This window comes from Sciurus carolinensis, chromosome 7, assembly GCF_902686445.1.
Source record: "Sciurus carolinensis chromosome 7, mSciCar1.2, whole genome shotgun sequence".
Taxonomy (NCBI): domain Eukaryota; kingdom Metazoa; phylum Chordata; class Mammalia; order Rodentia; family Sciuridae; genus Sciurus; species Sciurus carolinensis.
This window is the reverse complement of record NC_062219.1, coordinates 111690358-111707290: the sequence shown is the minus strand read 5'-3', so window position 1 is coordinate 111707290 and position 16933 is coordinate 111690358. Positions and strand designations below refer to the sequence as shown.

The following is a 16933-nucleotide window of genomic DNA, read 5'->3' as shown; positions in this document are numbered from 1 at the left end:
CCCAACCCCCAGCACTGGGGATTAAACCAGGAGCACTCTGCCACTGAGCTACATTTCCAGCCTTTAAAAAAATTTTTTTTTTCTTTTATTTTGAGGCAGGGTCTTGCTAAGTTGCTGAGGCTGGTCTCAAACTGGTGATCCTCCTGCCTCAGCCTCCTGAGTAGGATTACACGTTTGTACCACTGCACCTGGCTGGGAGGAAAACACTTTTTTAAAAAGTCTCTGCTATTTTAGTGTTATATTACTGAACTGTCCCTTTCCCAAAGGCTCAGTTCAGGTCCTTTTGTTCGAAGTTTTTAGACAAGAGTGTTTTGGAATCTTCAATAGCAGTAAGGTGGGACCCCTCAGGGCCTGTTTGCTTCTATTTCAGTCTCTTCTCACTCAGAAGCCTCTACATTTTCCCACTATTGGCAGGTTCAGACCGACCAGACAGGTAGAAATGAGGGCCCTGCCATCTCCAAGAGAGGTAAACAGACTTCACCCAGGATGCCTGGGGCTTTAGGAGCCTCCCAAGAATCTCCTTCCAGTCCACCTGGGAAGCTCTTTCTTCCAGGCTGGTTCTCTCTGACTTGCAATCCCTCTTCTCACTCAAAACTGTACTGGCTCCAGGATCTGGCCTCAGCAGTCCCTAGGACACTAGAAGGGCACACTGGGCCCAGACTGCAGCAGCAGTGGCCCCAGCTTCCTGTCCTGGCTTTAGTCGACACACATCAGCGGCTTCCCAGAGATCTTCAGGTCATCGAAGGGCAAAAGAATAAGGGGCTGAGAAAGAGAATGGAGAGAAGAAATATCAGTGGCCATGACAAAAGGCAGCAGTGGAGGAGACCTGGGGAAACCTGTTGGGCCACTGCCTCCTCACCAGGGTTGAAGAACATGAGGGACTACATCTTCATACTAATGAAGGCCTCCTGGCACAGCCGAGCCTTCAGTCTCTAAAATAATGCCAGAATATCCAAGCTAGGAGGACATTAAAGGTGATCCAGTCCTGGATCTGCTTTTGTTGGGGGCAGGAAGGAGGCAGAACATTCTAAACACTTGTTTTATACTTAACATTTAAAAACAAGAAAGACTATACAGAAGAACTGGGTTTCACCTCTCAAAAATTTCCAAGACCTGGAAACATGGGGCCTACATTCCTATGCCTAAGCACTTGCTGAAGCCAAACAGAGACCCGAGGTACGGCTCTCTGTTCTCTCACTGCCCTCAACACTTGGTTGTCTTACACCTGGCCAGCTTCACTGATTCACTCCAGGTGCAGAGTTGCTGTAGGAGTACAAGTTTGACCCCTGGTCCTAACCAATTAAGGAAACCAGTTTGGAGAGGGACAGAGGTTGGCCTGAGTTCCATGGTTGGTTGGTAAGTGGCAGGCAGAGTCCTAGTTGTATCCCGAGACTCCTACCTCTCTGGTCCTTCCAGCTATTGACAGTCCCTATCTCTGCTATGGATATGGGAGGCCCTGAAACCAGAGTGGAACAGAGTATATGTCTCGTACATCCTCAGCCAGGTCCTGCGGTGTCTCATCTTCCACATTCAGCAGCAGGGAGTCAGCGCCGGCCTCACACAGAGTGGATGAGATGCCACTGAGGCCCCGTCCAGCTGCCAGGTGCAGGGGTGTGCACCCATTGAGCATGCGGGCATCTACCTGGGCACCAGCCTGGAGCAGGAACTGCACCAGGCCCCGCTCCTGGGTTTCCACAGCTAGGTGCAATGCTGTCTTCCCACTGGTACCCTCCTGGAAAGGCATAAGGATGTTAGCCAAGACCCCTAAGTGGCAGCAGGCTGGGCCCGGGATCTGAAGGAGTGCAGTGGCACTACTTGCCAGTAGGGCAGGGGATCTTGCAGGGGGAAGGCTGGGCCAGGTGGGGAGCAGGCCATAGGCAGGTAGTGCCCTGACGGGCTGCCTCACCTGGGCATCAATGTCAGCTCCATTCTCAAGCAGTAGTTCTATAAGTGGCTGGTTCCTCTGCAGAGTGGCAATGTGAAGACAGGCCAGACCTAGGGTGAAGTAGACAGGGCCACTGATTGGCATTCACCCAGCTCACTCTCTCCCTCTCTTCAGACCTCCCTAACCCTTACCCCCAAGGGATTCCCTGCCCACTCAATGCCTCTAATCACAGGACTCTTAAAATGCAACCCCAAAAACCCCCTCAAAAGTCTGAGGGGAAAGGAACTCAAAGTTTCCACCTTTCAGTCATGTTATTGAAACTTTCATGCTTCAGGGGTCAGGCTGCTGAGTGACAGCCCCCAAACAGATCTTCCTCCAGTTCACATACCCCTCAACCCACACACACTTTAGAACTCTACTTGCTTTCAAGCCCAGTCCAGATTTCTCTGAGAAGCCATCTGGGGATCCTCATGCCCCAGACCCTCCCTAGGGGCCACTTACTCCTGTGTGCTCCCCTGCCCCCTCGCCTTTTTTTTTTTCCCCTTGGCTTATCTCCTTTCTGGTCTATACCTTCCTTCCTCCCCCCACTCTCTGCTTATAATAGAGATTTAGATTCAAAGTACACCCTTCATCTCCTTCAAGTTTCTGTTCAAATGACCTTGGCCTTTCCTAAATACCCTATTTAAAATCACATCAACCACCCCCCGCAACACATTCCAGTCCCCGCATCTGCTCTACTCTACCATAGCACTTGCTTCCTTTTAACATACTATATAATTCACTTCTTATATTTATTGTCCATCTCTACCTTTCTTAGTTTTGTTTTCAGATGCAAGCTGAGCTCCTGGAATAGGATCTGGCACACAGAAAGGCCCTCAGCACATTGTGAATAGATGAAGGAGTTCATTTAATTTCTATTAAGCTATATATTTTAAGGATAAGACTTAGATTTCTGCTCAGCGCTCAGCAAATATTGGTAAATTCTGAATCAGATCATTCATCCATCATCTATTCCTTCATCCAGTAAAGATGCACCAAGTGACCAAGTGTCCAAGTGCTTAGACCTGGAGGAACACCAGTGGACAAGCTGGGTCTCTCCCTTCCCTGTCTCCTGTCCTGCTTCTTCCCACAGGCCCTGGGGCTACCCAAACCTTGCCAGTTTTGCAGCTGGAGGTCCAGGGGGTGAGGTGGTCCTCTGCCTGGCTCTGGCTGCCCTTCCAGCAGGCAGCGGGCACAGGCCAGATGCTGGCGCTGGCATGCCACATGTAGGGCTGTGTCACCATGCCGATCCTGTAGCACCCGGCTGGCCCCCTTCAGCACCAGGGCCCGAACTGCACCCGGCTGGTCCAGATGAACAGCCAGATGGAGTGCCGTCTGTAGGCACAAACAGAAGGTCAAGGGGTTACTGCAGCATGCTCCCATGCTAGGGTGGGCACAGCAATATCCAGATGCCAGCATTTTCTTTGAGAGCAGCTTATAAAGGCTATAGCTCTGGTCTTCTAAGAAAGTACTAGCAAGCCCTTCCTTCTGTGTCACCCCACCATCAAGTTCTTAGGACCCCAATTCTGGAAGCAGGATGAGGGAAGTGGCCCTTGTTCTTCTCATAGGTCTGCTCATCTCCTGGAGAAAGAGCGTGTGGGGTCAGAGTCCAGTCACTCACCCACTAGGGAGATCTGTGCTATGCCCTGGGATTAGGCTGCAGGAATTGGGTTGGCAGCAGACTAGACAGTCTCCCTGGCAGACCTCTTCCTTAAGTCTTCATTCAGATGTCACCTCTGACACTAAGCCTTCTCTGCCTGTTCCATAAAGACACCAGACTCACAGCAGCAGGAATGTGTCTTTATCACATCTTTTGTCCCCATGATGTGTCATTAGGTGTTTACACAGGTCCTCCAGCCCAGGCTGAGCCCTGTGGGCAGAGGCTGGGTCTTACTCCAATCTGCATCTTCCACTTCAAGCCTAGCATCTGGCACATAGGTTCCCAAATGAGCAGTCTAAGGACCCTGGTGTGGCTGCTGGGGGTGGTTGCCAGTGCAAAAACAGTTATCTGGACACAGACTCCTCTTTCTACCCACCTGGTAAAGGTTGTTCTGAATGTCCAAGACCTCCTGGGGCAATAAAGCCAGGCAACAGAGCAGCACGGCTGGGGCCTCATGAATCACCGACAGATGGACAAGCCTAGGGAGCAGGGGAGTGCATAGGGTCAGGGCCCAGGCCAGAGAGGGTAGACTGGGGTCTTAGGGTTAGAGGGAATACACCACCCTCTAATTAGCAGACTGCAAGGTAGGTGCAGAAGGTGAGAATTTGGGCCTGGAAGTGAGGGTTGGTGTGGAATGGCAGGACTCTGGGGGTGGGAGGCCCACGTTCCCATTGCTGGCCTTGGATGGGTGGGCATGTAGGCAGGGTGCTGACAGGACAAGGGCCTTCCTGTCCAGCCTGCCCACGCCCTGCTCCCCTCTGCCCCCAGGGCCCTGCAAGGCCAGCTGCGGCTCAAAGCCAAACTGAAAGCTGCAGAGGGGGTTTCCAGGGCCGAGCTCCCCACCTCCCCACAACAGGGAGTACAGGAGGAATCAGATATGGGGTTCCCCCCAGTAACTAGTGTTATACATTCCAAGGGAGAGAAACACAAGCTCTTGGAAGAGAGGCAGGAGACAGCATTTTGTCCTGCTGCCCTTCCCAGGGAAGTCAAAAGGGCCACTCCTCAAATGGCACAGGCCTGATTAGTGGCCCTCCACTCTTGTGTGCACTTCCAAGAGGATAGCTGTGCAGTGCAGGAAAGGTCCGTCTGCTAAAGGGGACAAAAGTCTTAACCTCAGGGTAAGGGGGGCATCTGGCAAGGGAAGTTCCAGTCTTGGGGTTTCCCCACATCAGGTGGGGGAAATGAAAGCCAGAGCTGGAGAGTCTAGGCCTGGACAACTGCCTAGGGGCATTAGTGAAGGGGGCATCTTGGCTAAAAAAAAGGCCCATCTAGGCTGGGGAGGGGGCTGCTCAGGCAGGAGAAAGGGCAGGCTTTGGCTGCAGGCAGGCGGCAGGAGAGGCCCAGGAGAGAGTGACGAGGGAGGGAGGAACCGCTCTGGAAATCCCCTCGGCCAGGGCCTGCTCTCTGGGTCACATTCCTACAGCCACCTCCCTCTCTCCCTCAGTCTCCCCTCCTCCCACTTCCTCTTCCCACTTCCACACCTCCCACAGTCCAAACACCTCCAAGGGAGGAAAATGCCCATCTTCTCCTGAGGAACCTGCTGGGGAGTCCTTTCACATCTCTCTCTCTCTCTCTCTCTCTCTCTCTCTCACACACACACACACACACACACACACACACACACCACCTGTCTCTAACTGGAGATGGTAAAGGCTGGGACTGAGAGGCCAAGAAAGAGGGCAGTGTCAGAAGTCCCACTCCCTGGATCAAAGGTCAACTGTAGGTATCTTGCACTAAGCCCCTGAAACCTTGGGGTTCTTAGTGATCTAGGTAGAGTACAAAAGGCCTAGGATCTCTCCTTTCCCACTCACTGGGTCCAGAGGATAACTCTGTCAATATTCACCAAGATTGCAACTCCTGCATCTCCAAAATGCAAGTCAGAACAGGCACCTTCTGCCTCCCCTGTGCCTGTTTATTCCACCATCTCTAATCTGGGACTCCAACCCTCCCCTCCATTTATTACCCCCAAATTCCAGCTACTACCTCTGCTGCCAGTGTTTTTTCTCTGGGGCCAAGTCCTCAACTGATCATACCATCCCACACAATCACTTCTAACTTCAGCTGTCCCCTGGCTCAGTGCCCATCAAACACCCTCTGGGTCTGGGAGAGGAAGAATAGAATGAGGGGGTAAGGCAGAACAGTGAGAAGGACTTGGGGTGCTCAGGAATGAAGGGTGTTGGGGAGGTTGACTCCAGCCCTCACTTCCCCTTTCTCAGTAGAGAAGGAAGTAAGCTGGGGCAGTCAGTCGCCTGTCTGCTGGGGCACTCTTGCCCCAGCCTAGTCACTCTCTTCTTCTCAGGGCCAGTCCCAAACCTGTACCCTGCCAGCACCCCCATCCCAAGCTTCCTGGCACTTAAGGGCAACCTGTAACTGGTGTCTCTTTTTTCTGGAGACAGGGCATTTTGAGGTCAGGAGCTGGGAATCCCAGATATTGAGCAAACAAGGATGCCCCCTCCCCCAGAAAGTTAAAAAAAAAAAAAAAAAAAAAAAACCTGGACTGGTCAGGGGAATTTTCTCTTCTCAGGGGTGGGTTATTGGTGGATTTCCAAGATACTGGCTGGGTTTCCAGGTGCCTGGGTAAGAACTGTGCTAACTCTGCCTATTTCCCAAAGGGAAGGCAAATAAATGATGACAAGTCCTCTGGTCTGGACCTGGCTACGGTACAAAAGTGGGCTAAGAGTTAATTAAGTTCCGAGTTTGGAAGAGAGTTGGGACAGTCCCTTCCAGCGCGGGACATACTCTTGGTGCCTGGAGATATACTCTTGGTGGTGGTAGTGGGGCACCCGGATAGTTGCAGCTCCTAGGAGGCCCAGGGTTAGTATCCCATCTTCCCTAGCCCCGTACTCACGTGTCTCCGTCCTCAGAGATATAAGTGAGTGCTTCAAGCTGCTGAGGGCTCAGCGCCCCCGCGGAGGACAGTGGCGATCCTGGGGCTGGGTCCTCAGCCTCAGGACCCCCCAGCAAGGGCAAGGGCTCGGTGAGCGAGGAGGAGCCATAGGTGGAGTCAGCCCGCTCCCCGTCCCCGTCTTCCTTCTGTGGCTCCTTGGAGGTCCCCGGAGGATGGGGCCAGGGCTGGGGGCTGCCGCCGTCCGAGGGTCTGGAGCCTGGGGCCGGGGTGGGTTCGGGTAGGGAACGCAGAGAGCGCAGAGACTCTATGCCGGAGTCACACTGGCTCTCATCTGCCTCGTCCGGCCCCTTCCGCGCCTCCGACATGCCCGCGGCGCCAGCCCGCTGGGGCCGGGTTCGAGCAGGATCGGTCTCCGGGCTACGCCGCGCCGCCTTTCCGGGTTGCGGGTCCGCCTAGCAGAGAGAGCGCCGGGCTCGCTGTAGCCTCGGTTCCAGGCTGTACCGGCGCGAGGGATGGACCAGGCGCGGACGAGGACAGCGGCGCCGACCCGGTCCACCACAGCCGTTTACTCTGGGCAGCTGGGCAGTCCAATCGGGTCCTCCCTCTCGCCCCGCCCACTCGGACCAACGAAGTGGCCGCGCTTCGAGGGCCCCGCCCTGGGCCCCGCCCCCGACGGCGCTTCCGGGCAAAGGCCCCGCCCCTCCGGAATCCCCCTTGACGGTTGTCTGCGTAAGTTCGGAGTCGGTGGTTACTGGCCTCACTCCTTCGTTGATTAATTCGCCCATGCATTCATTCACTCTTTTCCCCTTCCTTCTTTATTCCATTCATTAATCCCATACATTCATTCTTTTCTTCTGTTTCTTCGTTTGTTTTGAAAGAATATTAATTTTCTGCACAAGCTGGGAATCTTAAGTGGAAGGCACGTAGGTGCTGGACTGGGAAGCGTAACTTCCTATCCTTAGCTTATTTCTCTCCATTTCTCCTGCTTTTACATCTTTCCTATCAGCGCTCAGGAGTATAGGTAGGAAAGGGAACCATTATTTTTAGAGGAGAAGTTCTTCCCTAGGGTCCTGCACAGAGAGCCTCCTGTGTCATTTCTCCAGGTCACATAGAATTGGGCATGAGAATGTGTTTTTAGAAAGTGAGGTTTCTCAGGCAGACTTGTTTAACAGGCAGAGTGCTCATGGGTTTTTTCTTCCTTACAGGGTGAGCCCTGACGTTGGGTGGTTAGGGTATCTGGCTACCCTCAGTGGGTAGTTCCTTAAGGTATGGCCAGGTGGAGAGGTCCTAGACACACTATTGAGTTTCCCTCCATATTCTCAGCCTCAGCTCCCAAACATCTTTTCTTCCCTGTTTCCTTGGACCCAGAGAGGCCATGGGAGAACACCTCACAGGTGAGCTCCATGCCACTGCTCATAGTTTGCTCCTTTCATGCTTCTCCCTGGGACTCCCAGGGCCACTGACTTTGGGTAAGCAATGGTTTTAGAGGATCATCCCCAAGGTACAGCTTCCTTTTCATCTCTGGCATGGGAGGAAGGAAGCTGGGCTGAGGCAGGTCCTAACCAGCTCCTCCCTACCCTCCCCCACAACCTCATTTTATGCATCCATCCATTCACTCATTTGACATTATGTATACAGCTTCTGCTATATGCCTGACATTGTTCCCTCTCTGGGAGCAGACCAGCTATCACAGTAACAGTAATAACCAATAACTCCCCCACCCTACAAGAAAAAACCCAAGGTCCCAGCCTTCACAAAAACTTCCCAGCAATTGCAACTCAAGGTGGTTGGGTTAAGACAGGAGGGGGGGAACAGTGTTGGGTAGCACACAGTGGGCCAACTACTCAGTGGGGTGAGGGGCAGGGAAGGTTGCATTTGAGCTGGAAATGGGAAGGGAAAGAATGCCTAGTTTCATCCACTTTTCTCCATCCCCTGGAGGACCAGAGTGGGGAGGATGTGTTGAACATGAGGCAGAGAGGAGTCATGAGAGAAAAACCCAAGGAAACTGAGGCATCTGCTTTCCTTGGGGATGCTGGGATGTAGCTCAGTGGTAGAATGCTTGCTCAACGGCATCTCAAAAAACAAAACATACCAAAACCCCCAACCCCTCTCCTTCCTTTGGGTCAGTGTGATTTCAGATGTTCTTAATCTCCCCTGCATGCTTCTCTCCCATCCTCAAAGTCTAGAGCAAAAAAATAAACTCCAGACCTAGACTGAATGGGTTCAAAATCTGGTACTGTCACCCTGTTTTAATGTTGGGAAGCTGAGGGCCAGAGAGGTGAGTTAACTTTCCAAGGTTCAGTGGTCAGCAAGTGCAGAGCTGGGTTCTTCTGACCTAACTCAAACCTTGAAATTTGTTTCAGTGAAACTGTCTTCTTTATCAAGATCTAAGCCATGCAGGGGTGGGTATCTGAGCCCTGTTCAGGGATACAGAATTCAAGAGTGTTCAATGACCACCTTCTAATTGACACAGAGGCCAAATTTAAGGAAAAACCCACCCCAGTACAGCCAGTGTCTGGCCTTGAGCCAGAACAGGTGTGTATCAGCCCCTTTTTTGGCCACACGAGGTCAGCATTGAGTCACCCACTGCCACCAGCACCAGAGCCTGCACTCTGACAGGAAGCCCTCCTGTCATTCCAGGAATGGGGAGAGGGACCATGACAGTGTTATTTGGAAGGATGACCTAGGAACTTCGACTCAGGTTGTAGCATGTTCACGGCCTTGACTTTACTCCTCTGAGAGAAACAGTCTTTTCTGAGGCTAGGCTCCTGAAGTCCTCTCTGCTGAGTTCCCTGGTTCCCTTTGTCATGTTTCCACTCCCCACCCCTGCCCACCCTAGCCAGGCTCATCTTGGGAAACAGTCGTTGTTTCCATGGTGACCAGCTGGTCAGCTGGCTCATCCCACCATCCCCCCCTCCCCCTCTTTCTGGAGCTTCCAGGGAAGGGTAATGTGCATGAATGGAGAAACAGGGTGGCATTTGGTGTCTTGGGAGCTGTGGCATTGGCCAAAAGGAGTTGGGTTGTCTTTCCTCCAAAGGCCCCTGGAGGGGAGATGGAAAGGCAGTGGGGTGGGTGTCAGGAGGAAGATTATAAGCAACTACATGGGGAAATAGAGAATCCTGCAGGTTAGGAAGACTGCGTTAGGACCTCTGCCCTTTGTCTACAGGGAGGACCAGACTCAGTCTTAATGAAATCACCCAAAAAGCATGGGTGGGAGACTTTGGAATAGCCACCAAGAGATTCTGTCCCTGCCACCAGAGTGAAGACAGACCCGGCCTCTTCAGTACCACACCCTTCTCTACTTGGGCAGGGAGAATGGACTTACCAACCTGGAAAGGATCATGCAGTTTGGATGGTTCTGAAGTGACAGAATCTTACCTTGCCTGGAAAGGGAAAGTGAGAAAACCAAGGAAAGACCAGGAGGAAGGTGGAGGAAGTGGCTCTTCTGCCCAGATGAGGTTCAGGAATATCCCTTGCACATAGATTTGCTTGCATCCTACACCCAGAGATCAGATATCCAGGTTTTGCCATGAACTAACTTTTTTTTTTTTTTTTGTACTGGGGATTAACCCAGAGGTGCTCTACCACTTGCTACGTCCCCGTCCCCAGCCTTTTTCAGCTTTTATTTTGCGATGGTCTCACTAAATTGCCAATACTGACCTTGAACTCATGATCTCCTGTTTCAGCCTCCCAAGTAGCTGGGATTACAAGTATTGCTATTGTGCCTGGCTACCCATGAATTTTTAAACAGGAACGATCTAAATTTTAGGACTAGCTTTGTGAGTGTTAGCAGGTGACCAGAGTTAATAACTCACTCTCCTTCTGCATACAGGTTACTGTATGTCAAAGGCTCTAATGACACAAATACACGGATTGATCATGCATGCCTTTATCACATCCTATCATAATGATTGGTTTCTATGTTCTTCTGTCCCTTTTAAACTTCGTGCTCCTTGAGGATAGGAAATCGTGTTTCATTTCATACAGGGCACACATGGCTGCCTAATACTTGTTTATTGAACGGATGCATCCATCCCGGAATGCATGAATGTCAGTTCCCTTCCTCACTGTCCTAGGGAATGTAGGGGAAAGCAATATGGGATGGATGGCATGGGGTGGGGGTGGGCTGACTGCAGTCACTCAGCCTGGTCTGTGGTCTGTGACTCTGTGACTTTGCCTCCTACACCCACAGACCAGAGCCTTAGAGATTGTCTAGTCAACATTCTCACTGCACAGATGAAGAAATCAAGGCTGAGAGAGGGAAAGGCATTTGCCCAAGGTCAAGACAACTCATTAATGACACAGCCAGGATTAACAATTAGAACTCAAGTTTCCTTGACCTCCAGCTTAGAGCACTTCATTGTTTTTCTGGGGCTGTTCTAGGGGAGGAAGAAGGTTCCGTGAAGGCGGGTTCCAATGTCCTCTTCTCTGTCCTCTGTTAGTCCTTTTCTCACAACGAGCTTCATTCTCTCCCCTTTCACCCTATTCCATCCATCTGAAGTTTGGCTCTTGCCTTAACCCTTTACGACGCAATTAGGAATAAGGATCTTCCTTAGGGTGCCAAGACTCTGTTTCCTTTCCCCACTCCTTAGCCCCAGGAACTTGCGGGAGCCGGCTTGGGAGGGGTGTTGGTTGACCCTCGGGCGCCCCCTCCACGGAGGACTGAAGGAGAGGAGTTGCGGCAGAGATCTTCCCGGGATGGGCGGCGGGGCAGGAGGGAGGTGTGGAGAGCAGTGCTGGGAGCGGGGAAGGGGTGCGCGGCGCCCCTGTTGCTTCTTCCCTTTGCGGGGTGGTTATTAGGTAGGCTTGGGGAAGGCGGAGTTTGGGGGGCCGGGGGCGGGGCTGGGCTGCGCTGGGAGGAAGAGGGGGGGCGCGCTGGCTCTAGCTCCGCTCAGACAAAAGGCGGCGGCGGGAGCGGGCGGGAGGCGGAGCGGCGCCGCGAGGGCCTCAAGGTGACACCCGCCCCCGGCCCCGGCCCCCCCAGCCCGGCCCCTCTAGCCTGCCCCCCACCCACGGCCTCCATCCCCTTACCCCCGGTGCCCTTTCCAGGCCCCCTCCCCCCCGTCGGGGGGTGGGGAGCAGCGAGGGCCCCGCCCCCTCCCGCCCCTTCCCCAGGGCCCGCGCAGGATGCCCCCAGCCCCTGGCAGCCCCCCGGGAGGTCCTGAGCTCGACGCGCCCCCTCTACGCCATGTCCCCCCCTGGCTCGGCCGCGGGAGAGAGCGCCGGCGGCGGCGGCGGCAGTGGCGGCTCCGGGGTCCCGGAGGAGCCCATGGCAGCGGCGGACGAGGGCCCCGCCCGAGAGGAGGTGAGAGCCGGCGGCCCCTTCCCCGGGCGCGACCGCGGCCTGGTCCCCATCCCCCCGCCGTGCGCGGCCCCCACGGTTCCGCCGCAGCGCGGCCGGCGCCCCGCACCCCGAGCCGGCCGCCACAGCCGCAGTCCGGCGCCGCCGCCCCCACCTGGCGGCGGGAGCTGTCCGCGGTGGCGAGGAGGGGGCCGCGCCGGGGGCGGGGCCAGGGGTCCCGGGCAGGGGGAGGGGCCCCGGGGCGGAGCCTCGCGGACCCTGGGCTGGAGTGGGGGACTAGGCTATCCCAGGGTGAGGACGGTGGCAGGATCCTATCTCACAGAGGGGATGCTATCTTGATGACCAGGAAGGGGGACTTCTAGGGGCTTCAGTGTCAGGAAGGCACCTTGGGGAAATGGTGGGATTACCTAGGTTAGGGCCCTAAGAGGGTTAGATGTGTACAGAGGCTGTACCTCTTGGGGTCACTGGGGGTGTGAATGTGTATGTGGGGTGCACCCCCTTCTCCCAACCCTCTGCTGCTCCCCCAAGGGGTCCCTAAACCCGAGAATCCTTAAGAGTCTTGGTACTAGGCATATCCCTAGTTGAGGGCTGTACAGTAGTCTTCTGAAACTGGAGACAAAGAGACTGAGGAAAGTACCAGAAGCACCACCCCCCAGCCTCCTGTGCACACTTGTGCTCACACATGCACATTGCACTAGACCAGGAGCACAGCAAGCAGAGATAGAATTACAGGTAGAGCCCTTTCTGGTTGTGCCTATGTTGGGACAAGCACACAACCAGCTGGACACAAACGTGCCCATATGCACACATCACCCAGAGACTGGACACCCAAAAGGTGTACATAGGTGTGTGCTCCTTATAGGTATATGCTGTGTGCTACTTCCTATTCCACCTACCTACCCATACTAAATCCAGGGCCTGCTGCTTGTTACTGTGCCCTTTCTTTCCACCCCTTTTTTCTTTTTCCTGGCTGGCCTCCAGGTCAGGCCTGCAGAACTAAAGGGACAAGTCAGGATTCCAGCAAGAGGTCACATATTATGTGACTGCTGGGTGCCAGCACCATGGTAGGCATTCAGGATGCCAAGAATTAGGCATGGGCCCGGTCCTCAGGAGTGCTTAGTCTAGAGGAGGCTCAGACATGTAAACAACTCATTGGGCCAACCATGGGACAGAATGTGCCAAGTGCTTTAACAGAGCACTAAAAATTGTTTTCTTGTGACAAATGGCTGCCCCATATCCCCTGTTCCCATTCTCTCCCTAGCCACATGACTCTGCCTTTTGGAATACCCCCCTTTGGACTGCCTTTTGCTTAGGGACCCCCAGTCCCTCCTTCCCATCCTAGAACAGAGGAGAACAATATTAGGGTGTAGCAGGAAGATTCCTGGGAGGAGTCCAGAAGGGGGCCTGGGCTTCCTTGGGGGTTCCTCCTCCAAAGGAAGTATTGGACTGATTTTCAATGAGAGTTAGGGAGTTGGATGGGTAAAGGGGAATGGTTCCTCTAGAAACTAGACTGAAAATATCTGCAAGAAGTCAGGACCCCACCTGTTAAGTGGGGAGGTGATGTCAGTGGGTCCTTCCCCCCTGTCCTGGGACACCTGGAAGGTGTCTGTGAGGGGGTCCTACCTTTGCTGATGCCTATCTGTCTGTCCTCCCTTCTTCCCCATCCACACCTTCTCCTATTTCATTGCCATCTTTGTGTCTGTCTTTGGACTCTCTCTCGGTGCCATCCTATCCATCTGTGTCTTCTTTGCTTCCTGGGCCTCCATTTCTGGCTCTGATCCCTCTCTGCCTCTTGGGGTGTCTCTCTGCACTTTCCTGTATTGGCATTCTGGTCCCTTTTACTGTCCTTGTGGCTGTCTCTGGGTCACTTCTGCGTTTGTCTCTGGTCTCTGGTTCCCGTCTTGGTCTTGCGTTTCTTTCCACACCCCCACCTGTGTCTCTGATGCTGGTCTCTGCCCCTCCATTCTCACATCCATCTCTTTGCCGGGTCCTGCCACTCTGTCTCACTTTCCACTCATCTCGGCCCCCTCCCTGCCCATCTGAGCAGCAGCGTCCCATCCAGCCCTCTTTCACAAAATCCCTCTGCCGTGAGTCCCACTGGAAGTGCCTCCTGCTCTCGCTGCTCATGTACGGCTGCCTGGGGGCAGTGGCTTGGTGCCATGTCACCACAGTGACCCGCCTCACCTTCAGCAGCGCCTACCAGGGCAACAGCCTCATGTACCATGACAGCCCTTGCTCCAACGGCTATGTCTACATCCCCCTGGCCTTCCTGCTCATGTTGTACGCCGTCTACCTGGTGGAGTGTTGGCACTGCCAAGCCCGCCATGAGCTGCAGCACCGTGTTGATGTGAGCAGTGTGCGGGAGCGTGTGGGCCGCATGCAGCAGGCCACGCCCTGCATCTGGTGGAAGGCCATCAGCTACCACTATGTACGCCGAACCCGTCAGGTCACCAGATACCGCAACGGAGATGCCTACACCACCACCCAGGTGAGAGGCTGGAGGGGAGTACAGGCCATTCAAGAAGGGAGAGGGTGCTCAGACTTGCCTCCCTCTCTGCACAACCTGTGTGGAGGAGCACAAAGCTGCAGTAAGCTCGAATGGGCACTGCAATAAGAGGGCAGTAAGAACGACTTAACAGCAAACACCAACAGAGCCAGGATCTGAGTACTTTACAAATACTACAGTATTTAACACTCAATGTAAGTCTATGAGGTAGGTATGTCCCCATTTTACAGATGAGGAAACAGATATGATGAGGTTGAGTAACTTGTTCAAGGTCACTTAGCTAGTATGTGGAGGAGATGGGAGTCAGCCCCAAGCTGTCTGGTTCTAGGGTGTAGTTCAGTGCTTAATGGCTACAGATGGCTTCACATGTGCAATCTCACAGCATGGGCTCACCTGTTCGGTGAGGAGACTGCTACTGAGTTTTCTTTCACAGGTAAGGAGACCTAAGCTTAGAGACTGGCCCAAGGTTTGCAACTCCTGAGTGACAGACTCAAAACCAGGTGCTTGGATCCCCAGTTCAAGGCTCCAGAGGAGGGTGTGGGAGAATTTATGGAGAGTCCACAGAACAATCAACACTTCCAGAATTAGACCTTTTGAGGTCCTAGAGGAGTAGGAATGTCCTTGGTACCAGTGACCTCTGTCTGAGAACGGGGATGGGTAGACAAAAGCCTGGGACCTGTGAGAAGCGGGAAGGAGGTTGAGTGATAACTAAAGCCAGAATGGGGAGACTAGAGACAGAGGGGTTCTGCCGGGGCTCCTTTTGGAAACACATACGTAAAAATGAAGACGGGGAGGATGCTTGTGGTGGTGAAGAGCAGCACAGGACCAAGCAGGCAGTGAGAAAAGGATCAGTTCAAGGCCAGAGGAAGCAGAGCTTACTGAATGCAGTCAGGTAAGGCTGGATTGCAGTCCTGTCCTCATCTCTAACTCACTGATTAAGCATAGGGCCTCAGTGATATCATAACCCAGATGGTAAGATCTGCCAGCTCCAGCCGCCACTCAAACGGGACAGGCTTAGGGATGGACCAGGCAACAAGAACAGCAATGGGACAAACGGGCGGTCGGGAGGGCCAGCAATAGCAGACAGAGGGCACCGTGGCACCGGCTCTTGGGGACTCCAGCCGCCTCCCCGCGCTGCAGGTCTACCATGAACGGGTCAACACGCATGTAGCGGAGGCCGAGTTCGACTATGCGCGCTGTGGCGTCCGAGACGTGTCCAAGGCGCTGGTGGGGCTGGAGGGCGCGCCTGCCACGAGGTTGCGCTTCACCAAGTGCTTCAGCTTTGCCAGCGTGGAGGCTGAGAACGCGTACCTGTGCCAGCGCGCGCGCTTCTTCGCCGAGAACGAGGGCCTGGACGACTACATGGAGGCGCGCGAGGGCATGCACCTCAAGAACGTGGACTTCCGCGAGTTCATGGTGGCCTTCCCGGACCCAACCAGGCCTCCCTGGTATGCCTGCTCGTCGGCCTTCTGGGCCGCGGCGCTGCTTACGCTGTCGTGGCCCCTTCGCGTGCTGGCCGAGTACCGCACGGCCTATGCGCACTACCACGTGGAGAAGCTCTTCGGTCTGGAGGGCCCGGGTTCGGCTAGCAGCGCGGGCGGCGGCCTCAGCCCCAGCGACGAGCTGCTGCCCCCTCTTACCCACCGCCTGCCGCGGGTCAACACGGTGGACAGCACGGAGCTCGAATGGCACATTCGCTCCAACCAGCAGCTGGTGCCCAGCTACTCCGAGGCGGTGCTCATGGACCTGGCGGGGCTGGGCGCGCGCTGCAGCGGCGCGGCGGGCGGCGGCTTCGCGCCCACCTGCCGCTACGGCGGGGTGGGCGGCCAGGGCGCGGCGGGCGTGGCCCCCGTACCGGCGCAGCTGCGAGCACTGCCAGCGCGCGGTCAGCAGCTCGTCCATCTTCTCGCGCAGCGCACTAAGCATCTGCGCCAGCCCGCGGGCCGGCCCCGGGCCGGGCGGAGGCGCGGGCTGTGGGGGCAGTCGCTTCTCGCTCGGCCGTCTCTACGGTTCCCGACGCAGCTGTCTGTGGCGCAGCCGGAGCGGGAGCGTCAACGAAGCGAGCTGCCCCACGGAGCAGACGCGGCTGTCGAGCCAGGCCAGCATGGGGGACGACGAAGACGACGACGAGGAGGAGGCCGGCCCGCCGCCGCCCTATCACGACGCCCTCTACTTCCCGGTTCTCATCGTCCACCGGCAGGAGGGGTGTCTGGGCCACAGCCACCGACCGCTGCACCGCCACGGCTCCTGCGTGGAGACCTCACTGTGACCTCCGGCCCTGGAGAGGCCCTTAGCGTCCTCTCTCCTGCCCCTTGCCGCCTGTGCTCCCTGCGTGTAGCGGGGGGAGACACGAGGATGACTGAGGCTGGGCAGGTTACAGCAGGAAGAGGGGAGAGGGTAAGAGGAGAGCGCCCAGACAGTCCCGGATGGGACCGAGACCCCCGCCTTCCCTGTACAGAGAAGGGTGGGAGGGGATCAGCACCTCCTCTAGAATCCCACCCATCTGGGCAGAGTCGCTCTTCCAGCCCCACTGAAGTTCCTAAGGGGGCGATGCCTCCTCCTCCTACACGCACACGAGAGATTTCCCATCCAGCCTTTCAACAGGTCTTCTGACTGTTATTTGGCAACTGTGCTGTTGGGCCTCCTCTCAAAGGAGCGGCCCTGGCAGTGCAGCTGGGAGGTGTAAAGGTTGT

The 16933-nt window shown here is 55.2% G+C and overlaps 2 protein-coding genes across 2 annotated transcripts; one reads left to right on the top strand and one right to left on the bottom strand.

Moving 5' to 3' along the window:
- Positions 1–75: 75 nt before the first annotated feature.
- Positions 76–7022, bottom strand: Nfkbie (NFKB inhibitor epsilon). Its single transcript, XM_047557859.1, has 6 exons — positions 6433–7022; positions 3961–4063; positions 3037–3259; positions 1907–1995; positions 1493–1732; positions 76–762 (listed from the first exon to the last, which is right to left on the bottom strand). The coding sequence occupies exons 1-6, from the start codon at positions 6795–6797 to the stop codon at positions 697–699; spliced, it is 1086 nt and encodes a 361-aa protein (XP_047413815.1). The 5' UTR covers positions 6798–7022; the 3' UTR covers positions 76–696.
- Positions 7023–11159: 4137 nt separating this feature from the next.
- On the top strand, positions 11160–16648 carry Tmem151b (transmembrane protein 151B). Its single transcript, XM_047558007.1, is given in 4 exon segments — positions 11160–11737; positions 13782–14222; positions 15381–16088; positions 16090–16648. Coding segments are annotated over 4 exon segments (1686 nt in total). The 5' UTR covers positions 11160–11620; the 3' UTR covers positions 16510–16648.
- The last annotated feature ends 285 nt before the right edge of the window (positions 16649–16933 follow it).

Coding starts and splice junctions, on each gene's coding strand:
- Nfkbie (XM_047557859.1), bottom strand. CDS start 6,797: ATGTCGGAGGCGCGGAAGGGGCCGGACGAGGCAGATGAGAGCCAGTGT. Junction 3,260..3,960: donor TTCAGAACAACCTTTACCAG/GTGGGTAGAAAG, acceptor TTGTGCCTACAG/ACGGCACTCCATCTGGCTGT. Junction 1,996..3,036: donor CCAGCTGCAAAACTGGCAAG/GTTTGGGTAGCC, acceptor ACTTCACCCTAG/GTCTGGCCTGTCTTCACATT.